Here is a 23,587-nt window from a genome sequence, read left to right as displayed (position 1 = left end):
GCCCTGATGCCAGTACTTGCCTGGTACAGTACAAGGCAGGGGCGATATTCCGTTCCGAGCATCGCAGCGGCGCGAGGGTGCACGGACCAGCAGCTGGACCAGCTCTGGCGATGACCACCCAATTCTCGTCGGTTTTTTTTATTTTTTCCCTCCTGCTGTCACGCAACGGCAAAGATAAAGGTCAACGGCGTGCCTTTTCCCACCTCAGACCATCCTTCTCTCCCCTCCGCTCAGCCGCAGCCGCCACCGAAAAATAATCATAATCAGCAGCAAAGCCTCTCTCCCTCCCTCATTCTCTACGGCCGCCGCGATACCCCGAGTCCTTGGACCTCTCGTTTCGCGCCGACGCCTCACGCAAACGCTCCATCCTCGCCAGGTGCCCGCCGCTGACCTCGTCTACTCAGTCCGCCTCCTTCCAAATCATCCTCTCCAAGGCAGCCTGGAGAGACACGGTGACATAACCCTTGCACAACGGGCCCTCTATTGACTCCTCAACGTCCACGAGCTTGTCCACGCATCATCGACATCCCACGCCTTCGTGCCATTTCTCCCTCTCCCATCCCCCTCTTAGCGCGCCACCTGGAAGCTTGTTTACGTCCCCAGACTCTGCGGAGAGGGAAGCCATGGCGACGAACGGTAACTTCGCCCACCAGGAGCAGTACAAGGGCTCCGCCGACCAGTACCCTGCCGCTCCGGCCTCCACCGAGATCGCCAGCTCTACTACGGGCAAAAGCAATCTTTCCAAGGATGAGGTTGGCTGGTACTTCGTTGAGCAGTACTATACCACCCTGAGCAAGTCCCCCGAGAAGCTTCACGTATGTGCCCCTGCACCCTGGTCGCGCCCATGGCCTCTGTTGACCTGCCATTCCCCAACCAGCTTTTCTATGGCAAGCGCTCTCAGTTCGTCCAGGGCCTCGAGGCCGAAGTCGCCAACGTCTCTGTCGGCCGCCAGGTTTGTGCATGCTTTCAACGCCTTGCCCGCTTCCCTGCGCTGACTTTGACACCCAAAAGGTCATCCAAGAGCGCATTAAGCAGCTCGACTTTCAGGACTGCAAGGTCCGAATCTCAAACGTCGACTCGCAGGCGTCCTTCGATAACATCGTGATCCAAGTCATTGGCGAGACCTCCAACAAGGCCGCCGAGCCCAAGAAATTCGTCCAGACCTTCGTCTTGGCACAGCAACCCTCGGGCTACTTTGTCCTCAATGACATCCTGAGGTACATCAAGGAAGAGGGAGACGAGGAGCCCACCGGGCCCGTTGCCGAGGTCCCCGTCATTGACGAACCTGCTCCCGCAGCTCCGGCTGCTGCTTCTGCCGCCCCCGCGTCTGCGGCTGACGAAGAGCCTGTGCAGGACGAGGCTCCCAAGGATGAGACCAGCAACCTGGATGCCGGCGTCGTGGAACAGAAGCTCCACGAAACGACCAAGGTCGAGAGCACAGTAAACGGAGGCGACGCCGACGCCGACGCCGATGCCGATACCGATGCCGATGCCGATGCCGGCAAGCCTTCCGAAGTCAAGCCCGAGGCCGCACCGACTGCCGACCCGGAAGTCACGGCGCTCGAGCTGGCCGAGGAGGACGCCAAGGAGCCCGAGAAACCCCAGGACCCCACCCCAACCCCCGTCGTTAAGCCTGCCGCTCCTCAGACTGAACCTGTTCCGGAGCAATCCCCGGCGCCCCCCAAGCCCATGACCTGGGCCAACCGCGCAGCCGCCGCCGCCGGACCTCGGCCTGTTGTTCCTCTCCCCAAGACTGCCACCCCTCCCGCACAGAACCAGAACCGAGTGCCTGCTCCCGCTCCGGCTGCCACTCCGGCTGCCACTCCGGCCGCCACTCCGGTCGCCGCTTCGGCCACCGCTCCGGCCGCGCTCCCGGCTCCCGCCACCGTGGCACCTCAGCAGGCAAGTGCATCCGCTCCTGTCGCCGATGCCCCCCCTAGGGAGTCATCCGGGTGGCAGACGGCGGGCGCTGATTCCAAGCGCCAGAACCGACCTCTGTCCATCTCGGGCACCTTTGCCGAGAAGGAGGGCACAATGGGATACGTCAAGTACGTGACGGATAAGGTCCAGGACGCCGACCTCCGAAGTGCCCTGACGGCGCATGGCGAGTTGACTTATTTTGACATCAACCGCCAGAAGGTATGCACCGTGGCACATCTGCTCGCGTTGGACTACCGCCTACTGACTTGGACGTACTAGAACTGCGCCTTTGTTGAGTACAAGACTGTCGAGGGATACCAGGCCGCCGTCGCGTCTAATCCTCACGTCGTGAATGGCGAGAACATTGTCGTGGAGCCTCGACGCCCCAAGGCCACGGCCTACGGAGGTAGCAACTACGGATCTGGTCGGGGCAATGCGTCCGGACGTGGGCGCGGTGGATTCGACGGTGCTCGCGGCGGAGGACCGGGCAACTCACGTGGCAACTTCTCTGGCCAGAATCGGGGACGTGGAGGTATGCCCCGTGGCCGCGGGGGCCCGCAGGCCAACAATGCCTAGGAGGAACATGCAAGGCCCACGGTCCTTGTGAGCTGGTTGGACATTGGCCCGAGTTGGGCGCCCACGCAACAACAACGTGAACGGACACTCTGGACATGACCGGACGCGGATGGCGGCGTGGGGGGTTGGAGGCGGAAGGCGAGAAAAGAGAAGCACAGGAAAACGAAAGACTGAGTGACAGGTAACTGGAGTTCTGAGTTGGAGCCGGAGCCCTGTTTGGAGCCGGTGCCGGCGCCAAGGTCGGGATTGCATCGGGTTTTTCTTGTCGCTGCTGTTTTGTCACTGCATTGCGCTGCTTCAATCTAGCCGGGCTGGCGAGTTCTGGGGGAGCAGTCGAGAGGCCGACCCCGCCAGAGCTGATGATGACGAGTCGGAGGTGGATGGAGATAGAAAAGCACAAGTGTACATTTGACGCTGGGCATGAGGTACGATGATGGAAACATTGGCACGTCGACTGAAGGCGGAGGAGGGAGAGAGGACAAGGTCTGGAGGCCCGCGGTCTAGCCTGCCTGTACCTGAAGGCTGCAACGGGATCAGTGAAGCAAGCAGGCTGTATCATCAGATTGACGAGTTCAAGGGTGAAGGGAAGCATGTATAGTAGGCAAAGCACTGGAAGTGCAGACGGCCGTTGGCAAAATGCAGGCTTAGCCAGGTGCCCCGAGCATGTAACTTACTATCTTCTTGTCACCTGGAGCTGTCGACGTGGCGTTGCAATCGGTGCGCCACGCAAGGACAGGGGGAGGCCGTGAGACGGAAGATGAGAGTCCCGGCATGGGGATAGATGAGTGGCCGAGGCGAGAAGGGGCGGGATCTTTTGTCCACGGCATGCAGAGCAGCACTCACCTAGAGAAGATGGTGCTGGGGGTCACACACTCTATGTAAGGTAACCGGGCCAGAGGCCAGGGCGCGTGTGAGGGCGGCCGACAGGTCATGTCGTGCTGGCTGCCGGGAGGGCGAATGGCGACCTCGCTGGACCTCGGGGAGCGGATTGGGAGGTTGAATATGGATGTACGAAAGGGCTCTTTTGAAGCAAGGTGGAGAATGGGCTGTTATTCGCCTGGGCCATGCCGGCATCGCGAGGCTTTCCCCCGTCTCGTATATATGCCCGGGATTCGGTGTCGTTTGTATGTATAACACTTGGCTCGACGTTGATGATCAAGGAGGAGGCATGCCGTCCTGGCGCAGCGAATACATGGCAAGGCAACCAAGCAGGCAAGTTTTCTCTTGTCACGCACAAGTGCTTGTGCCAGGCGCCCGAAAGCAAGGTCTAAGGGGGCCCTGGATCCATGCCGAGCGGCGAGGACAGGCTGGGATGGGCTCGGGATACCGACTCGAAAGGTCCACATGCACATTGGATGCTTCGGCCCTGCTGGCTAGGTCTTTGTATGACGCCACCTGTTGTTGCCCGTCCCGGAGGATGGCGATGAGATGAGATTGTGCGACGCAGCGGTTGACGGTGATTCGGCGAGAGCAAGACGCGTCGGGCAAGGATTCGAATTAGGTTGCGAGGTGCTGCCGGGGCCGTTGTGCCCTGTCTAGCCGAGATGATCGGGTTGGTGAAGGGAGTAGAGGAGGAAGGTCGGCGGCCAGTCTGGGGCATAACAGTCGAGGCGGGGCGGAAGCTGTGCGTCGAGCCGACGAGAGTTTCATAGAAGTCATTGTCGGTGCTGTATTCGTACCGGTTAGCGATGCCCAGATGCCTGCTGCAGATGATGCCGCCGCAAGACGGGCGGCGAATGATGGCGGCGAATGATGGCGGCGAATGCCCCCACGATGCCGGTTGAAAAACACATATATACAGTACATACAATATCGAGAGCAAGGTCGCAGTGGCGGTAGATGTGACGTGGGAACAACCTGTTGCTGAGGACGGGATCATGTATGCATCGACAACTGCAGGATCGCATGTGGATGGGGCGCGGACGATGGACATGGGTGATGATGGTGCGGGCTGTCCGCGCCGAGCCGAGACTCGTCGAGGGCGCATTTGCCGTGCGCGCGCGCGTGTACATTTCATGCAGCAAGGCATATTCCGTGCCGTACAGAGGACGAATGCAATACGTACGTAGGACTAAGTGGTGGTGGTGGCAATATAAAAACGTCCGATCCATGTCGACGTGTTACAGCCGGGTTTTTTGAAACCAGCCACTCCGGGATATCGTCATGGATGCAGGTTGAGGGGGCATGGAAAGCTACACTTTGCAGGACCGGTTAAAGGATAAAAGGATAGACGACCTTGAACTGGTAGTGACTTGTACATGGTGTAGGTGTTTTTGTTTCATCACGTAGACGATGGATATGCCATGACACGGCGTCGCCTCTCTTTGGCTGTCGGTGGAACAAAGCTCACGTGTTATCGTAGTTCCTGCACGCAACGGGACAGTTGGCCGTGTATCCTTGCACAGCAGAGGCTGCTTGACCAAAGCATTCGCCGGCCAACCTTGTAGGTTGGCGGGATCCCGTCTTACCGGAGGAGGATCGATGACATCGTCTCGAGGTGGAGGCTCCTTGGCCCTAAGAGGGTGGCGAAGGAGAGAGAAACAAGGGAGAGACAGGCACAGACATGGCCTTTACCGCCAGCGGGAGCGAATGGGGGCCAGGAGGGAAAACTAAGATGGGCAGGCTGGGGTAGCGGCGAGTGCGACAGGACCATCGACGACGACGGTCGACACGCCGATAGGACGGACCGACCTGCTGTGTTTGGCAGGCAGCAAAGGCCGGGCGTTGGATTGGGCATGACGGGGCCAGAGAAGAAGCAATGTCACCGCAAGGCCGGACGTGAGTGCTGTTAAAAATGGCATCTACAACAGGAGGGACAATCCGTGATGGGCAGCAGATGGCGGAGGAGGAGGAGGAGGAGGAGGAAGAGGAAGAGGAGGTTGCAGCTGGGTTGCTGAGTCATGAACACAGTGCGCATGCAGCGTATCGACCGCCTTCACCTGCTCCCAGAGAGGAAAGAAAGGACCGAGGCCCGATGGCACGTTTTCAAAGGTGCCCAGTCCAATAAGCCAAGCAAAGGCGGTGGGGCTGGAATACGTCGTAGGAAGACATCAAAAGTTCCCCTGGCTGCACCAATCCGGACGGTCTTTTGCAGTGCCATTTTCTTCTTCATTTTCCTCGCAGAGGCATCCTTCGCTTCGTCTTCTGTCCGAGTCTGCCATGCTGACTCGCGCCTGTGTGTGTGTGTGTGTGTGTGTGTGTAGGCCCGACTTGCAGCAGTCAGGTGAAAAAGTTCCTGGGGCCTTTTTGTCGGCCTCGCGGTACCTGTGCAAGTATTTTAGTACTGACCGTACTGACCGTACTGACCGTACTGACTGTATTGTCAATATGCATGCCATCATCGTCGGGCGCCAGCCGAGAGGAAAAAGCTTGGTTGGATGGAACTGGCCGGCAGGCAGGGAGCTTTGCTCTGTATGCTGTACATACAGTACAGTACAAGCTTGACCCATCTCACTCTTCATCCCCGGCCTGTCCGGCGCAAGCGGGACCGATGGCACTCGGGTCTACAGCGCCTCTTCGCGTCGCAGCCTATTCGTACATAACTAATAAGTAGGTACTGTAGGTAGGATGGTAATAGGCACCCTTTACGGATATAGCACCTTGGAGTGCACCTACCAATCGTGGCACATCAGCAGCGCTAGCGTCGGGCCCTCGCTGCCATTTTTGCCGAATTCCGTGCGCTGCCTGTGTAGGAAGGAGTAATAATACAGTGTGTCGCGGATACAGTACAGCATGCCCCTCGCCCTCGGTGCTGATGCAGTACCAAGTAACTTAACTATCTGGTAGGTAGGTAGGTAGGTGCCTACCTACCCACCGAATGATTCCCCCTCTCTACCTACCGTACAGAGTGACCTATCCACCCAGCTTTCTGTTTTCTACCTAGGTAGGTATCACACAGCATCTTTCTTCCTGTCCTCGGGTTCGTTCTTCCCGTGGTGCGTCGCGTGGCACCTACCAGCCAGGGCCTAGCGGAACTTTGCTGCAAGCCCTGCACAGCGCATGCATGTACCCTCTACATGCAGACGCGGCGGGCCCGAGGTCCTTTGCCCGCTTGAACCCTGCCTCGCCGCACCCGTTGATCCGCACCGGCACTTACTTGCCCCCCGGCACGTGTGTCTGCTTGTACCGGTACGCCCCTACCAGGATCTTGGCCAACCGACTCTGACGCCGGGGCCCTTTTGCGTCTTGTTTCCCTATGAGGCTCCCCCGGAGCCGATGAGCTGCACCAAGCTCCACGCGCGCCCATGACGCTGGATCGAGCCAACCGGGTGCTGTACAGAGGCTGTACAGACTACAGAGTATCCGTACATGCCAACCCACAGTGTGCCATACTGTACACTGGCAGTGCTCGGTGGGCGCGCGCCTTGCCGAAAGTGCCCCAGGTGCCCCTAAGGTTCCCCTAAGTTGCCGATCAGTGCTTTTTCCTGTCCATCTGCCGTGCTGCCATTCGCCCAATTCATTCGCTCCTTGGCTCAATCGCAACCGCCGGCTCTTTGCTCGTTGTTGCCTGCTTACAAACCTCTCCCTCCTCCTCTCCCTCACGCCACTCTATCTGGCACTCGACAACGGCACCTACGAGACTCGGCAATCGTCCCGCGCCCGCTATTCTCGGCTCCCTGTCCCCATCGCCGTTCCCACCCAAGGGCCCAGTTCTCGGTGGGTTCCCATCGACACTAGCAAAAGAGCCGCCGCTGCTGCAACCACAGCTCCCTCGACCGCGGATCTCTCCAGAAGATCCTCGTCTCCCGCCTTTTCTCTCGCTCACTCCCACACATCCACTTCCATGATGCTGTGAAGCGGGTCGGACGATATGCTTGGGCATTTATCACCTGTCGTGTCGTCTCGTGTTGGAAGAGGATCGACGGCCGCGAGAACCGCCTCGACGCCGCCGCATAACCTACCTTGTCCGCCTCGGCTCACCGGCCGCTCATGATAGCCCCCGACCCGAGGGCACATATAACGCCCCATGGACTCTCGCGACCTGTCTTCGGCCCGTCATCATGGACCTTCCGCTCCCGCTCCCGCCCCCGCGCCGCCCCTCCGGCGGCGTTACTCCATGGAGGAGGACATGTTCTACAACCACATCATGACTGCACCCCAACGGCGCCCCTCGCAACCGCCTCCCTACCGAGCCGGCTCCCCGGACCACGACCGCCGCCCCCGTACTGGCAGTCGTTCCCCGAGAGATCCCAAGGACAAGCAGGCCACCCTCTCTGTGCCCCGGTTGCAAGCCGACGGCCCCATGGAAAGCGAAATGTTGCCCAGCTACCAAAGCACACTCAACATTGAGGGCGTCTTCTCCAAGAAGCACGAGATTGAGAACACGACCAAAAGGGCCGAGGATCGTCACTGGCACCCCGTCTTCGTCGCCCTCCAGGGAACCGCGCTCAACGTATACGGCGTCAAGAAGGACTGGGGATGGGGTAAGACCCGAGACGGGCCCACGATATCCCCGGACAATCCGCCGTGGGTGAGGAAGGGGAAGCTGGAGAAGAGCTATAGCCTGCTGCATGCCGACGCCGGTATTGCTGCCGACTACAACAAGTGAGTTGCACAGTGCCCCCTGGCGTCACCTACCTCATGTCTCTTGACCGAGAGGGCTTGCCACCAGGGACTTGAGGATTCGGCGAGGCCATTTGACCGAGGGCTCACTGCTGATACTGTGGCTGTAGGCGCCGCTACGTTATTCGGGTGCGGGCAGAGACTGACCAGTTTCTCCTTTCCTGCGTCGAGCTCAGCACCTTTGTCAAATGGCTCGAGAGTCTTTTTGCGGCCATTGACGTTGCCGCTCCCATAGACGATCGCGATTTCCCTCGTGACATGTCTATTCCTCGAGTCCAGCGTATCCGCTGGTTTCAGGGCCAATCGCCCGCCCTTCCTGGTTTCGCGGCTGCCCCGACGACCCAGGAGCCCGACAGCCAGCAGTCTCCTGCTCAAGACCCGGTCCCGAGCACGCCTGCACAGTCACAGTCACAGTCGATTCCCCAACCGCCCGAATCTGGCCTGGCGGTGGAAGGACAGGGGCCTTCACCATCACAACCTCGGCCCCTTGCACCGGGGCACGCTCAGCCCGAACAGCAGGCTCAGTCAAGGGACGCATCAGGCGGGCCGCCGCGATTTGGGCCGCCGCGTCGGTTCAGCATGACCACATACCCCAACCTCTCTGTCGATCCCCACACGGGCAAATGGTTCCCCGAGCATAAGTGGTCAAGCGCTCACGATCTGCTGTACGCCAAGCTCTGCTACAGCAACCTGCTTTTCCGGAGTCCCCGCAAGTCCAACTACATCATCAGCAAGGGCAAGCAGTGGTTTGTCGACTGGGGAACTGGCAGGATGGTCCGAGTTCTCCCACCCACCTACGGCGAAGTCGACTATTTCGGACCCTGGCAAGTCATCCACACGGAGAACTTCAGAATATAGAGCAGGCTGGACCGAAGCCCAAGTGTCGAGAAGAAGAAAAATCAAACGAAGCCACGCCGTGATCGAGAGAGAAGAGAAGGAGAAGCGTTGCATCTTCGCATTTTGGCAACACAAGGTTGCCGCATGATTTCACGATTGCATATACGTATACCCCTTTTTTAACAGAATATTTGAGAATCATGGAGTTGTTGCCCCCACCTCTGGACGAGTCCGGGGGGCTTGCTTTTCATCAGCGAAGGTAGACCAGACTGATGGGCCTCGGACGCTGCAATGATGTTTCTTACCGTACCGTCGCGTGGTGTGAAAGGCTGGCCCGGAGTTTATTCAACAAGCAGGTGCCTAGGTGTTGTCTATCTAGAGCTAAGGAGGAAAAGAAGCTGAACTCGAGGCGTAGCCTCGAGTGCGAGCTTATATTGCCCTTCTCGGAATGTTCTCGCAGCTTCTGGGTCCGCGGAGCGGGGCCGGTGTTGCCACCGGAGCACGACCCACCGGACCCGGTACAACCGGGTCCACCAGCCGGGCACAGCCCGTGACATTACCCCCCTTGTCCCCTCCGACCAGGTCGGCGTCTGCGGGGTTCTTGCGTTCCTGCCAGCGTCTCGTACCTCTCCCTAGGGCCATCATTGGTCTTGATTGGCCCGTACTTGTCCTCGAATGCCTTCATCGCAATTGTTCCTTGCAACCACTCAACTGGCTCCCAAGTCGGCTCTGCGTAGCCCGTCCATCGCACTAGTGCTTGCCTGAATTCCCTCGTCCGCGCTTCTTCCATCTCGCGCAGAGGATCTCGTCGACATCCCACAGATCCGTGCCGGACTCATCTTGTACCGGTGGTGGCTGTGCGTCATCTACCTTTGGCCAGGAGCCGGATCTTGATGCGCCCGCCGCAAAGGTCAACATGAAATCGCGGGTAAATTGAGCCACGAACATCGAGCTCAACAACGTGCGAACTAATTACCTTCGTGACTGTGTACTTGTGATGCAGCCAGTCGAGCTTCTTGCACGGTCGTGGCGATCTGTAGTTTGCCATCGAGAGCCACACCTTGTCACCAACTTCAAATCGCTCCGCAGGCTGTCGCTTTGCGTTGGCAGCCTCTTCTTGTTGTTGCTGTGAGGAGGCCATCACTGCTTGCATGTACTCATTGACCTCCTGCAGGCGACTGAGTAGGCTATCAGCTCTGCTTTCCTCTCTATGCCTCGGTGGCTCTTCCGATTCCTCGACGCTGATGGGATCGACGTGGTAACCATGCTCAGCGAAAAGGGGCTGATCTTGGTCGCTGCGGATTCACGATTGTTGAGTGCCAGCTGCGCGGCAGGGAGCAGTTCTCCCAGTCGTCCTGCACGTACGACACGTAGGCTCTCAGGTAGGCCTCGATCTCCTGGTTCATTCTCTCTGGCCCTCCGTCCGTCTGAGGATGATAGGCCGTGCTCAATTTCTGCGTGACACCTGCAAGACGGCAGAACCTCTTCCAGAACCTACTTAGCCAGTTGCTCCCGCGGTCGCTGACGATGGACCGTGGCATTCCGTGAAATCGGTAATGACACTGGAGAAAACGGTTTGCACACGGCTCAGCTTCCATGTTGTCCATCACCTCGAGGGTCACAGCCTTTGTCAGTCTGTCCACAATCACCCACAGGTACCTTGCCTTGCTCGGTCCAGTAGGCGGCAGATCTGTGATGAAGTCCATGGACAAATGGCTTCGGGGTCGATCTGGAATCGGCAGAGGCTTGAGAAATCCCTTTCGACTGGCGCCAGATGTGTGCTCTGCCGCAGGTGTCGCAATTGGCTACGTACCGGCGAACCAGCTGGGACTGCCCAGGCCAGTAGAATCGCCGAGCCACAATAGCCAGCGTACCTTCCTGCCGGGATGACCGGTCGCAACAGAGTCATGCGACTGCTGCACAATGCGGGTTCTCAACTGGTCTTTCTCAGCTTCCTCCTGGTTACCCTCCTCTCCGGATCCACCCGGCACCCAAATACGGTCTCTGAATGTCAGCCTTTGCCTGCGTCGATCGCACATTCTGAAATCTGGATCTTCAGGCCCAGCGAGGGCGGGAAGGCACGCTCGCGATCGCGGACTGCCTTATAGGCTGCCCGGAATATCGAGTCCTTCGCCACCGTTTCGTCCCAGAGTTGCTGCAGGTCCGCTACCTCGAAGACCTTCATCTTCGGCAGGGTGGATGCCTCTGAACAGTCAGAACTCATCGCGTTGATACATGCTCTTGTCGATGATGGAATGGCACTATCCGGTATCAACTGTATCATTCTTCCTTGTTCCCGCTCGTCGTCAATGCCCTGTGGCTTGTCTTGTTCACGGCGGACAACGCATCAGGCACGACAGCCTCGCTTCCCGGTCGATACTCGAGCTTGAAGTCGAACTGGGACAATTGGCTGCCCAACGGCTCTGCCGTTCCGTGAGCTTCTGGCGTGTCATGAAATACTCCAGGTTGCGGTGATCGGTAAGGATTGTAAATGGGCCGCAGCTCCTAAGTTCGGCGTTCCAGTTGTCGAGACATCTCATGATGGCAAGCATCTCCTTGTCGTGAATGGGATAGTTGTACTCCGCTGGCGAAAGTCGCTTCGAGAAGAAGGCGCATGCGTGTCGACGTCCATCTGGGCCTTCCTGCGACAGGACGCCTCCCAATGCGTAGCCTGAGCAATCCGTCTCCAAAAAGGTCGGGAGGCTCGGGTCCCACTGCTTGAGCACCGGTGACTCGCAAAATCGTCGCTTCAGCTCCTGAAACGCCTCGTTCTCCGCTCGTCCCCAATGAAAGGCAGTTCCTTTCTTAAGCAGGGCATCCAGAGACTGCGTGATCTTGGCATAGTCGGGGATGAAGATCCGGTAATAGTTGGCGAAGCCCAGAAAGCTTCTGACACCCTTCACCGTGGTCGGGGCCTCCCATTCGCGGATGGCGCGCTGCTTTCGGGGTCGCAGGCGATTCCTTTCCTGCGTTGACGATGAACCCAAGGTATTTGACCTCTTGTACCGAAAACTCGCACTTCGCTGGGTCTAGGTGCAGCCCAGCGTCGGCGAGTGCTTGGAGAACTCGTCGCACCTTAGCCTCATGATCCGCCTTCGAACCGCTCGAGTAGATCAGTACATCATCCAGGTACGCTGTGACAAAGTCGTCCAGCCATTCGCGCAATACACTGTTCATGTATCGTTGGAATGATGCCGGGCGCCGCTCAGGCCGAAAGGGCACACGAGCCACTCGTAGAGCCCAAACCTCGTGCGAAATGCAGTCTTTCCTCATGTCCCGGAGCCATGCGGATCTTATGGAAAGCGGCCACCACGTCCAACTTGGTGAACCACTTAGCCTTGGCCAGATTCTGCAGGGTCTCCGCGATGAGGGGCAGTGGGTATCGGTCGCGCTTGGTGATTGCATTCAGCGCTCGGTAGTCGCAACAAAATCGCAGCCCTCCATTCGGCTTCCGCACGAACAGCACCGGCGCGGCAGCCGCTGAGCTACTCGCTCGGATGAATCCTCTGTCCAGCAGGTCTTTCAGGGTCTTTCGCAAGACCAACAGCTCTTCTCGTGACATGTTGTAGAGTGGGCCCCACGGAAGGGTGGCTCGTTGCCGTTCTTGTCAGGCTGCAGGTTGACTTCATGATCCACACCCGGTCGATGTGGCGGCAGCTTCATTGCCTCTCCTGGTGAGAATAGGTCGCGGAATTCTTTCAGCACTTCTGCCGGGACCTTCTCGCTCGGATCGACTGGCGGCTTCGGCTGAAGCGCCCTCTCTATATCCGACAAACTGATTGCATGAATCGAGATCGCGTTGCACTTCTTGCGTCTCTTTGCGCGTCGACACTCCGCCGTGAATACGGCTGCCGACACGAGTCTTGCGCTTCGAATCGCGCGTATCTTGGCGGGCTCTTCCTGCCCAATGAGGCGTATCGTCACACCTGCCCTCCCATGGTACATTCGCTGCTTGGCAGCATCGTACACGACGTGATTTCTCTCCATCCAAGGCCGGCCGAGGAACATGTCCTGGCCCAGGCTTGGGATCACGTATGCAAAGACACGTTCGTCAAATCCAGCTGTCTCGACCACAACAGCCACGACCCTGGGGATATGACACTCTTCGCTGACTCTGAGAATCCCCAATTTCTCGTGGTTTCGAGTCGACGAAGGGTATCCGCAGCTTCCGAACAAGGGCTTCGTCGATCACGGCATAGCAGTCACATCCACAGTCGACAAGGGCGCGTATTCGATAGCCTCGGTTTACCCGCGCGTTGACTAATACAGTCCGACTATTCATTCGTGGCTTGAACGCTTCCCAGTCCCGGATGTCTGCCTTTGCAGGCCCCGGCGCCCGCTTTCGCCCGGGTCTAGTCTTTTCCCGCCGACTCGTCCTCACTGGATGCTGCGGTTGATTCCGAATCATCTGCGGCATCGGGCTTCTTCATGCGCGCAGCTTTAGGTCGCTGTTGCTTCCTTCGCCAGGAAAGACCACCTGGGCTGGGCAGTCCACGATAAGATGATCCGTCCGACCACAGCGATAGCAGCGGCGCTCATCCTTCGGCTTCTTATCGACATGTCGACGACCCTTCGACTCGTGGCCAATACGGTTGATGTCCGTCATCTTAACATCTCCGTCGGGGTCCTCCGGTTCCTCCTTGGGTCGTTGCCTTGGTAGCTGTTGAGGCGTCCGCTCAGTCGACGTCGGCTGCCTACCGGGTTTCAGTCTCCAATCTGCCCGCAATTTCCTGAACTCTCGCAAGCCATCCCTGGTAGTCGTCGGGTAGGACGGCTGTGACCAAACTCTCTTGGAGGCGTGCATTTATTGCGTTCTCTAGAAATACGATCTTTGCACTGTCCGGCCAGTCTGCTCCCCCGGCTTCAGCTAATGCCTGTTCGAATCGGGGAAGGAAGGACGCGAGAGGTTGGTCTTCGCGCTGCCGCATAGTTCTCAGCGTGGCAGCAGCGCGGGATTGGATGTTGCTGTCCTGGTAGGTTCGGTCGAGGTATCGCATGAACTCTTGGGGTCGTAGCTACCCCAGGGCCTCCGCGGCGTAAAGGTAGCGACCACTTGCTGTGGTCGCTCGTCCAAACATGAGTTGATGAGGTACCAAAGTTCGCGATTTCCACTGTAGTAGTGTGCATCAAGGTCCAGCTTGTCTCGCATCTGCCTGGCCCAGGCGGAGTAGCTCTTCCGTGAGCCGTCATACTTGGGTGGGTTGGGCAACGGTTTCCGCATTCCAGTACCGCAGGTTTTGGGAGGGCGTGCCCAAGCCAGGCGTGCTCGCCCAATCCTCGTGCCACTGGCGGCGATTGCAAGTCGGCGCTCTGCGGCTGCGCTCGCCCGAGTTGCTCCATCAGCAAGGAAAGTTGGTCCTGTAGAGGGCTGAGAGTCGCATTGACCGCTTCTTGAATGCGTTGGTCAATCCATTGCTGCTGGAGACTTGGGCTCTCACTCTGCTGGTCCATCCTGACGAGCAGTCTGCAGCTTGCGGTATTTAGAAGGAGCTCTAGATATGTGAAAGGCTGGCCCGGAGTTTATTCAACAAGCAGGTGCCTAGGTGTTGTCTATCTAGAGCTAAGGAGGAAAAGAAGCTGAACTCGAGGCGTAGCCTCGAGTGCGAGCTTATATTGCCCTTCTCGGAATGTTCTCGCAGCTTCTGGGTCCGCGGAGCGGGGCCGGTGTTGCCACCGGAGCACGACCCACCGGACCCGGTACAACCGGGTCCACCAGCCGGGCACAGCCCGTGACACGTGGGACTGAAAACGATCGGACGAGGATCGAGACTCTCGCGCCCCCAAGCTGGCCGGCAAGGGGAAGGAAGAGGAGTGGACCACAAGGGGCAAGAGGCACAGCAGAGGGGATAGAAGCATGTGCCTGGGAGCACACGGTGCAGCGCATTGTGCAGAGACTTCCCCTGCCCATGTACACTGGGCCTGGGACAGCCTTCATGGACGGAGTCTTGGCTTGCAATTTGTATCCTCTTGGATACGTGGATACGTTCGTGGCATCTTTATCGGTCTGTGTTTGTCTTTACCTTTGCGCAGTGTTCTGCAAGGGAGCAAAGTGTGCGACAGCCAAGGATCGCTGTGGTGGGGATGAATGGACGCATGGTCACGAGCGGAAAAGGGGACATGTTTTGGACGAGAAACCAGAATCAATTTCGTGGTAGTAGTTTCTCAAGGGGTATCATTTGGTGCCCGGAAAGGGCCTGTTGGACTGGCGCATCCTGGTTCTTTGTCGTGTCTTGTTCCCTGTCGCTCACTGTTGTATCGTGAAGCATACAGCTCAAGCCCACATGGCCGCCACATGGCATGCCGAGTTCCCTGCGCGCAATGCCGATTCTTCCTCCCGATCTCATGGCAGGACCACCCCCAGAGACACATAACACCCCCGGCCCCGTGGGAGCCACCCTTCACGTCCCGGCATCGACGGCAGCAGCCCTAGCCTCGTCGGCGAGGTCAGCGGCGACGGCGCCGAGGGCGTCGTTTGCGCCGCGGACGTCGGCGACGGCGTCGTCGAGGCGGGCCAGCAGGGCGTCGAGCTCGGCGCGCTGGCGGGCGACGGCGGCGGCCAGCAGGGCGTTTTGGGCCTGCGTCGTCTGCAGCTTCGCGTTGAGCAGCGACTGGTGCGGCGCCAGGTGCGCGGCCAGGTGTGCGGCGAGGATCTGTGACGGCGCGAGGAGGTGTGGCCTGCTTGTTGGGGCCCCGGGTAGAGGCTTTTGTTAGGTTCTTGTAGGGAAGGGGGCTGCGGGGGTGACGTACGGGGTTGGTTCGGCGGCGTCGGTGGACGAGGAGGATGTTGCGTCGCGCCGCTCCGCTGCGTCGGCGATGAGGGCTTCGAGCTCGTTGAGCTTGGGCACGACGCCCCTCGCGTCGAGGATATTATCGAATTCCTTCTGCAACCCGCGCAGCCACCCACACCGCAGTCAGCAACGGCAACAACCCCCTCCCCCGCCCCTGAAGATAAAACATCCCCTCCCACCCCCTCGCGCTCCCCAGACTCACCTCACACTTGTCGCCCAGCTTGTCCACCATCTGGGCCTGCACCTGGCGCAGCACGCCCTCGGCACGCGCCGCCACCGTCGGGTAGCAGCCGGCAAAGTGCTCCCACGACGCGAGCTTGGCCAGGGTGCGCCGCAGCGCGTGCGCGTACGTCTCGCGCAGCCGCGCCGCCCGCGGGCCCGGCGCCGCGGCCGTGTGCCGCGCCGGCAGCGGGGGGGAGGCCGGCGGCGGCGGCGGCGGTGGTTGTCCTGCGGCCGGTGGCTGCTGCTGCGCTTGTTGTCGTTGGGGTGAGCTTGCGCCGGCGCCGGCGCCGTCTTCCGCTTCCTCTTGCTGTTGTTGTTGCTCTGGACGAGGCTGTGGCGGTTCTAGGGCCGGGTCTTGCTGCTGCTGCTCTTGCGACTCGGACGCGCCGCCCGCTACGCCCTCGTGAGCCGCGTCACCACGAGATCGCGCCTCACCGCGCTGGACAGGCGCACCGTCCCCGGCAACGACAGAGGGCGAAGACGCGCGCCCAGAGGAGTCGGCCATCTCTCTCTCCCCCCTCTCCGTCTCGCTCCCCAAGAAACGGCAGGCTTATTGCTTTCCTATGCGCCGTCGCGCTGGGGGGGGGTCCACTGCCCGCGAAAAGAAAGCTCACTTTCTCCCTCGGCCTGTCGTTGTGGCGGGAGATGAGGAAGCGCGAGGGACGATGCTGCGCGCGGATCGGCGGGGGACGGGCAGCAGAGACGGCGGCGGCGCTTGGAGAGTGAGGCTTTTGTTGTAGGTGACGTGCAAGGAGCCGAGAGACGCGGTGGTGGTTGATAAACGCGGCTAGCTTATCCGCCTGAGACGCGGACGTGGGTGGGGGCGGGGGGGATGAGGGGCCCCACTACCCCTACTTGCTTGCCTACCAGCTTTGGTGGATCTTTGCCCGTCCCATGGCGCGTCTCGCATTGAATCTTGCTAGGCAAGTATCTCCATCACCTTGTCCGGACATGCAGGCCAAACAACCCACATAGCGCCCTGAATATGCAGACGACACAAGGCCCTGGCGAGCACATATGGGACAGAAAAGAACGCTCTATTTCACGGCCGAGCGTGTCCCCCCGGCCGCAGCGGATGTGCTCCGGGCCATGTAGCCACCGCAGTAGTCTTTTCTACATCATCACTGCCCCTCCTGCTCCCCCAGCCGCAGCACAAATCTTCTTCCCGTTTTCAACTCTATAGTAAGTATGGGGGGTATCTCATCCCATGCTCTTTCCTCCCTTGCCGGGCGACGCCATCTGCAGGGCTCCTCCTCAGGTGGCGGCCAGGATGGCGGCCGCATCCGCCGCCGAGCTGTGGTCCGTCTTGCCGCCGTCCTTGCGCAGCTCTTCTTGCTCGCGCATCCTCCGCTCCGCCTCGAGCTTGCGCTGCTGCCCGACGTACGTGGCGTACCGCAGCATGCCTAGCGTCAGCATGGCCATGAAGATGATGCCCAGCACCGACCGCCGGATCAGGATCCACCGCACCCCCTCAATCTCCGACTTGGAGTCGCTGCTGAGCAGGATGCTCATCTTGTACGTGATTTTTTGAATCTGCCGTGTTACCCAGTCAGTCAGTCAACTGTTGCCCGACGCAAAACTCTTGCCGCCAAGGGGGGTGGGAAAGGACGGAGAAAGCTCACCGCGCTCTCGACGGCCTTGTGCTCCTCGCGGACCGCCATCTTGCGGTCGTTGAACATGCCGCGGACATTATCGTTGAGCGTCAACAGCTCCTGGTTGAGTGACTGCGTCAAGATGTCCACCTCGTGCTGCAGCAGCGTCCTCTGCTGTCTCATCTGCTCATCCTGTAGCCTGCGGTTATTCTTGAGTTCGGTGCTCAGCTCTGAGCACGCGGCCGTGAAGAGATACGTCTCCTGCGAAAAGCCCGAATCCTTGTCAGCGCGCGCCCCGACTGCCAGCACCATGGGATGGGATGGTGTCACTGGGGGATGCTTGCGCGGGTGCGCCCTACATTTTCCACGTCACTCTTGCTCACAAGGCTCTGCTGCGCCACGTCCAGGTTCTGCGCCAGCAGGGTTCGGATGCCCTTCATGGCTGTCGTCGCCTGCTCCTGCGTGTACCCGCCCTCCTGGAGCTGCTTGACGAGCGAGTAGCTGTCGAAGTGGTGCACGTACGGCGGCGGTGCCATGTGCGGGTGCTGCTGCGAGACGCGCTCGGGGGGGTCCATGAGGAGTACCGCCTCGAGGGGCCGGCTGTCCTTTGTTGTTGATACGCTCTTGGTGGTCTGTCGGGAGTCATCGTCGCCGTCTTTGCTGCTGAGGGGGGGTTTGTTCGTCTCGGTCGCTTCTTCGGGCGAGATAGCGCTGCTGCTGCTAGGTTTCGAATCGGGCGCTGGGGATGGCTTCAGCTCGGGTCGGGATACCAGTTGCTCAGGCTCGGGCTGATGATGCTGCTTCTCTGCCTCGCCTTTTTTGGCCGGCTGCTCGACGCTCGCGCTCACCGCGCTTGCTACAGTGCCCTTTGCCGGCACGGGCTGCGCGTCTGCCGACGGTAGCGATGGTTGCATTGACTTGCTCTGCCGCGTGTGCCGCTGCTGCTGCTCCCCCTTTTGTTGCTGCCGTTGCGGCTCCCAGACTTCAGGCTCCACCGCCTTGCCATGCCTCGGAGCAAACGATCCCCTGGCCCTCTTCGTGGCCGCGCCGCCCGCGGCAATGCCGGCTCGCGACCGAGCGGCCCGCACCAGCTGCGCATAGGGGAACGCCGGTCTCCCCGTCGGCATCGTCTGGGGACAAGAGTCAGTGCTACCGGCTCGGCAGCTTCATGGGCGTGTGGTGGGGAAAGTGTCACGAAGAGCTGGGAGTCGAGCCGTTCGTTTGTCGTTGTTTGTTCGGGGCGAAGAGAGTGGGATACCAGCCAGCATTTGTCTTCCCGACAAGAGGAAGCTTGAGGCGTGCCTTGGGCGGCAGGTGGGGCCCTCTCGACACCTGCCGTTCTGCGGCGTGTCGTCGTCGTCGGGCCGAGTGCCGAGAACCGGGGCTTCATTGTGCCTCTTGTTAGGTAATCAGCAGGGCTAGAAGCTACTTTGTACAAGCTATTTTGTACGTACTGACATCACGGAGCCATCTCATGAACTGCCAGACACATAATGACAGCATCATCACCGATTCAGCTGCACACGCGCATTCGGTTGAGCAAGCATGACAATGAATTTAACGCGTTTTGATTATCTACCGTCTCTATCGGCCCTCCCGTCCCCAAACTGTCCCGTCGCCTGCCTGGCCGGTAGAATACAACACAACCCTTGTCCCCATCGCGTCCACCTTCCACCGAGAGCGCCCAATGACCCAAGAGCGCAGAGAATCCGAAGAGAGCACAAAGGCTCATGCAGAGAAGAGAGAAAGAAACCACTGTTAAATTAGAAAAAAGATCACACCGTCGAGAGCCAAGGTTCCCAAAGCCCCCATTTTTTCTTTGGCTTCATTTCTCCATAAGATGGATGCCGAGGTCTCGAATGCAGCAAAAATCATCAACCAGGGGCCTCGACATGCCCGCGCTAAGGATGCCCCGTTTCGGCTGCTCATGTACCGCGCAGCAGTGAGGGAGCCAGAACTCGTCCAATCTGCCTCCCCGTTCGTGTCATGTATTAGAATGGTATATAGGTATGCCGTATATGTTTGCTGAGAATATTTTTGCAGTAGGACATTATCTATGGTGGTTCCCGCCAGCGTCGATGCATGCTGCTGCCGCATCGGGCTCTTGGCGGATCGGGTCAAGTGCTGTCACAATAAGGTTGCGAGAAGAGACGGGCGTGCGAGACGATCAAGGCAAGCCAGGCCTCGTCGTCGATTCAGTTCCGTGCCACATCTCCCTGGACCTTGGGCGCTTGGCGCGACGAGTGCTTGTCCGCATCGTTGACGGGGAAGCTGTCGGCGCTGAGGTGAGTGCTGGGAGGGCTGCTGCTCTCGGGGCTGTTGGGGTCATTCGTCAAGAGAGGAGTGCCCGCGGCCGAGCCGGCGTCGGCGTGCGACAATGTCTCCGTCTTGATGGACACGGCGCCAGCTTGGGGCTCAAAAAACTTCTCCAGCGCCTGGAGCTGTCTGCTGGCTCCATTCTTCTTGAGCGCAAAGAACTGGGGCTTGATGTCTTCGACCAATGCCTCCTTTTCGGCGCCGTCGAGCTGACCGAGCAGTTTTTCTGGACCCCAGTTAGCACCATGCGCCATGACAAGGAAACAGCCGCTTCACAAGCTACTTACGAATGACGTAGTTTCCGTACTGGTCCCGCATCATCTGCTGGAGCGGGTTGGTTCCGTCGCTTCCTACCGTGGTGAGATGGGTCCGGATGGCGGTCCGCTGCTCTGCCGTGCCGTACTCGATGCACTTCTCAACCACGTTGGAGGCAAACTTGTGCTTCGACAGGGTGAGAAGCTGCGACATGACCAACTCAATCATCCGTTGGCGGTCTTGCTGATTTCCATTCTGGATGACGTGCTGCGCCACGTAGTTGCCGTACTGATCCGTAATCAAAATCTGCGCCGAGCCGTGCAGCTCCGTCATAATGTCCACCTTGTCGGCGTCCGTCCCGTGCTCCAGCATGCGCTGAATGACACGGCAGCCGTATGTGTGAGAGGCGAGCCCCGTCACCTGGCCGCGGAGGGCGTTCATGATGAAGTCAATGTACCTGCGCGGCACGAGCTCAATGATCTTCTGGACCACGTGGTTCCCGTTTTGGTCCCTGGTCACCCTTAGGATCTCGGGCTCCAGCTCCTTGGTCAGCTCGGCCTGCTGCTCGACCAGGACGTGCTCGAGTGCCTTTTGGACCACGCGGCAGGCATAGACCTGCACCGAGAGGTCGACCACCTTGCCCTTCATCTTCTCAGCCAGCACCTTCTTCTGGACCTGGTTACCGTGCTCAAAGAACTTTTGAACAACGTAGTTGCCAAACACGTCCTTCATCAACTGGATCGCGTTGGGCTCGATTTCGCGAAAGACTTGCTCCTTCTCGTCGCTGTTGGCAGTCTCGAGCTTCTGCTGGATGAAGCGAGACCCGTGCTGGTCCCCGCTGAACTCGACCATGTAGCTGTAAATGTCCTTGAGCTCGTAGCGCTTGCTTGACTTGTTGCTGAGGCGAAACTCGTCGAGGAGGGCGCTCCTCATGCCCTTGCCGGAATCCTGGTCCCGAGAAGGCCTGGCTGGGGGCAAGTTGGCGCCCATGGGGTATCCGGCTTGCATGGTGTGCAGGCCATAACCGGCCATCATGGGATGGTGGCGGAAGTTCTGGTTGTAAGGGTCGAGAAAGCTGGCGGCGTACTGGGGTGGAAGGTTCGCGTACGGGAACTGGTTGGGGAAGAAGGATGGGGTGTAGTTGGGAGCATACCCTTGGGCGGGAGCCCGCCGTTCGTAGTCTGATGGCCTGGGATCGCGAGAAGCCGATCGGGACGGCCACGTGTTGCTAGTCGGAGTGTAGCCTTGAGGGCTGTTGCCAGACTCCAGACGATAGCTGGATCCTGGAGAAAGCCTCTCGACAGGCGATCGCTTCAAGACGGCATACTGCGCAGCCAAGGGGTCAACCGGCGAATCCATACCGACTCCGTACCTCATGCCGTTGCCTTCCCCCACCCAGGGCTGAGACCCGGGGTTGAACTGAAAGGGTTGCGATGGCGGATTGTAGGACGTGGCACTAGAGGGGCTGTCAAGGGCCATGCGCCGACCGAATTGGAGGGAGATGTCCTCGTCGATTTGCTTGTTCAGGTTGAAGGCGCGCTGGTTGGCGCTCTGGGTCGAGTACGACGAGGCGTGGTTGGCCATCTGGCGCTGGGACTGGATCGAGTTGCTCGGGGTGTGGCCGGCGCGGTAGAGGTCCTGATAGGCTGGCGAGCTCTGCGAGTGGCGGGACGGCGGAAGGCTGCCGTCGCGGTGGTGCGAGTAGCCTGCCATGGACTCCATGTACGCCGCGGTATCCTGCGCGCCGCGCTTCTGGGACGCAAAGGCGGAGCCATAGGCGCTGGACTCGTCGCCAAAGGGCTTGCCGCCATAGTTGGCCTTCTTCATGCCGATGGCCGAGGACTGGGGATCGAAGTAGCCGGAGGCGTTGGACAGGGCGCCATCTCGAGTTCGGCTGGGCGAGGTACTAACGGAGCGGCCGGGGTGTTCCGTGTTCCAAGGGTTCGAGGACCAGACGTCGGCCTCGGAGTTTGCGTTGAGGGCACTGGAGCCCGAGGGGCTGTCGTCAGACTCTGCGGGTCGCGTGAGCAAGGCGTGGCCAAGGAGCAGTCGCTGGCACGAACCTTTGGAGCCGATGGACCTCTCCCGGGCGCTGGACAGGGACGAGGTCCAGATGTTCTTGTTGGGATAGAGGTTGGAGCCCGGGAAGCCCGAGCCCATGGGCTGCTGGGACTTGTCGTTGGACCCGGTGGGCATGGTCAGGTTCGGGAAGCCCCTTGATCGCGTCTGTCGTCGAGGCAAAAAGGAAGAAGAGTCAGCGAGAGAAGGATTTAAGAAGAAATGGAACAAGGCGGTTCGCCCAAGACTGGGCGTGCTGCGTGTGGGGGAGTCGGGGTTCCGAGAGCGACCCCAGATCAAACTAAGCCTCCTGCCGCTGCACTACCTAATTTGGTGCAACCTTGAGACACACTCGAGCCCCTCTAGCGGTCGAGGCCACTGGCGGCGCTAAGACGCTCGGGTAGGCATTTGGGGGAACTCGGGCCCCGGTGGGTGGAAAAGAGCACAAGGTGGCCAGAAGAAATGGAAGAGCACCTACAGTGGTCGCCATTGGACGGGGCAAAAGTCAGACGTCGAATAGCACTTTTTTCCAGACGAGTGGCTGCGCCTAGTTTGAGGCTGCGGATGCCTCAAACCTTGCGGAGAGCAAGGTTCGCGGGTGGAATAGAGGGCTCGCAGTAACCGCCTGGCAGCAGGCAAATGTCGCTGCGAAGGAGCCAAGAACAAAAAAATATCCCGTCGGACAGGGTAGGATCGGACGGGGGTCGGTCTGTCGTGCGTTTGGTGCAAAGCCAGATGACTGCCGCGCGGGAGCCAGGGTAGCGTTCCGGTATCGCGAGTCGCGAGGGCGTATTGGCGGGCGCAGCACGACGTAGATGTCTTCTGCTTGTCTCGGGGCGGGAAAAGGAATCCGTGGTCGAGTCCAAGAAGCGCAAGGAGCTGGCGGAGGAAAGTCGTCAGTCTTTAAAGGCCGGAGAAGAAAAAAAGGCAAATTCACGGGCTGAGTGGCGCCGCGGGCGGGCAGCCAGCCGGGACCAGCAAAAAAGCCAACTGGGTTGCGGACGAGGGAAAAACCGGGGCGGCGCCTTCTTTGGCTGATGGCCTGTAAGGCTGACGGCCACGGCAGGGATTGTCGGTGTGCGGCGGTGGATGGGAGGAGAGGGCGTCTTGGCAGACTCACCGATTGGAAAACAGGCGGAATAGCGTTGCTGGCCTGCGGCGGCGGAGGCTCTTGTCCGGTTTGATGGAGATTATGTGCTGGGAAGAGGATCAACGAGTAGATGCTGGAGCCGGCTCGATTAGGTATAAGACGGCATGTACAGTCTGAATTATGTGACAGGTTGCCGGACGGGTTTTGTGGGAGAAAATGGACAGAGGATGGGAGATGGGCGGGACAGCAGATGCAGATGGGGGCGACGAGGTCAGATAGATGTAGGTCGGCACATGGGCGGGGCCAGGGCAACCAGCAACTAGACTTTGAGGAATGCGCGCGCAGAGCGCTGTCGACTCCTCGAGGTCCAG

The 23,587-nt window shown here is 59.6% G+C and overlaps 6 protein-coding genes across 6 annotated transcripts; 2 read left to right on the top strand and 4 right to left on the bottom strand.

The window, feature by feature from the left end:
- Window positions 1-623: 623 nt before the first annotated feature.
- Window positions 624-2,496, top strand: HRG_03915 (nuclear transport factor 2 (NTF2) domain-containing protein; the record flags this gene model as incomplete). The annotated part of the gene is made up of 6 exons (XM_044862386.1): window positions 624-815; window positions 878-952; window positions 1,012-1,266; window positions 1,354-1,902; window positions 1,960-2,139; window positions 2,200-2,496. The coding sequence occupies 6 exons, from the start codon at window positions 624-626 to the stop codon at window positions 2,494-2,496; spliced, it is 1,548 nt and encodes a 515-aa protein (XP_044723412.1).
- A 5,056-nt stretch (window positions 2,497-7,552) lies between these two features.
- Window positions 7,553-8,916, top strand: HRG_03914 (pleckstrin-like domain-containing protein; the record flags this gene model as incomplete). The annotated part of the gene is made up of 3 exons (XM_044862385.1): window positions 7,553-7,719; window positions 7,762-8,040; window positions 8,169-8,916. The coding sequence occupies 3 exons, from the start codon at window positions 7,553-7,555 to the stop codon at window positions 8,914-8,916; spliced, it is 1,194 nt and encodes a 397-aa protein (XP_044723411.1).
- A 2,309-nt stretch (window positions 8,917-11,225) lies between these two features.
- HRG_03913 (reverse transcriptase (RNA-dependent DNA polymerase) domain-containing protein) lies at window positions 11,226-12,457 on the bottom strand (the record flags this gene model as incomplete). Its single annotated transcript, XM_044862384.1, has 4 exons — window positions 11,226-11,781; window positions 11,879-12,029; window positions 12,142-12,286; window positions 12,353-12,457. 4 exons carry the CDS (start codon window positions 12,455-12,457, stop codon window positions 11,226-11,228), a joined length of 957 nt encoding a protein of 318 aa, XP_044723410.1.
- A 2,836-nt stretch (window positions 12,458-15,293) lies between these two features.
- Window positions 15,294-16,410, bottom strand: HRG_03912 (nnf1 domain-containing protein; the record flags this gene model as incomplete). Its single annotated transcript, XM_044862383.1, has 3 exons — window positions 15,294-15,570; window positions 15,643-15,776; window positions 15,886-16,410. 3 exons carry the CDS (start codon window positions 16,408-16,410, stop codon window positions 15,294-15,296), a joined length of 936 nt encoding a protein of 311 aa, XP_044723409.1.
- A 749-nt stretch (window positions 16,411-17,159) lies between these two features.
- HRG_03911 (MOZ protein represents a chromatin-associated acetyltransferase) lies at window positions 17,160-18,624 on the bottom strand (the record flags this gene model as incomplete). The annotated part of the gene is made up of 4 exons (XM_044862382.1): window positions 17,160-17,438; window positions 17,528-17,758; window positions 17,857-18,129; window positions 18,346-18,624. 4 exons carry the CDS (start codon window positions 18,622-18,624, stop codon window positions 17,160-17,162), a joined length of 1,062 nt encoding a protein of 353 aa, XP_044723408.1.
- Window positions 18,625-19,692: 1,068 nt separating this feature from the next.
- Window positions 19,693-22,264, bottom strand: HRG_03910 (pumilio-family RNA binding repeat domain-containing protein; the record flags this gene model as incomplete). Its single annotated transcript, XM_044862381.1, has 3 exons — window positions 19,693-20,039; window positions 20,101-22,080; window positions 22,132-22,264. 3 exons carry the CDS (start codon window positions 22,262-22,264, stop codon window positions 19,693-19,695), a joined length of 2,460 nt encoding a protein of 819 aa, XP_044723407.1.
- Window positions 22,265-23,587: the final 1,323 nt, after the last annotated feature.

This window comes from Hirsutella rhossiliensis, assembly GCF_020360975.1.
Source record: "Hirsutella rhossiliensis strain HR02 chromosome Unknown scaffold00003, whole genome shotgun sequence".
NCBI classification, from domain to species: Eukaryota; Fungi; Ascomycota; class Sordariomycetes; order Hypocreales; family Ophiocordycipitaceae; genus Hirsutella; species Hirsutella rhossiliensis.
Note: the sequence above shows the minus strand (reverse complement) of the source record. Positions and strands in the feature narration are given on the sequence as shown.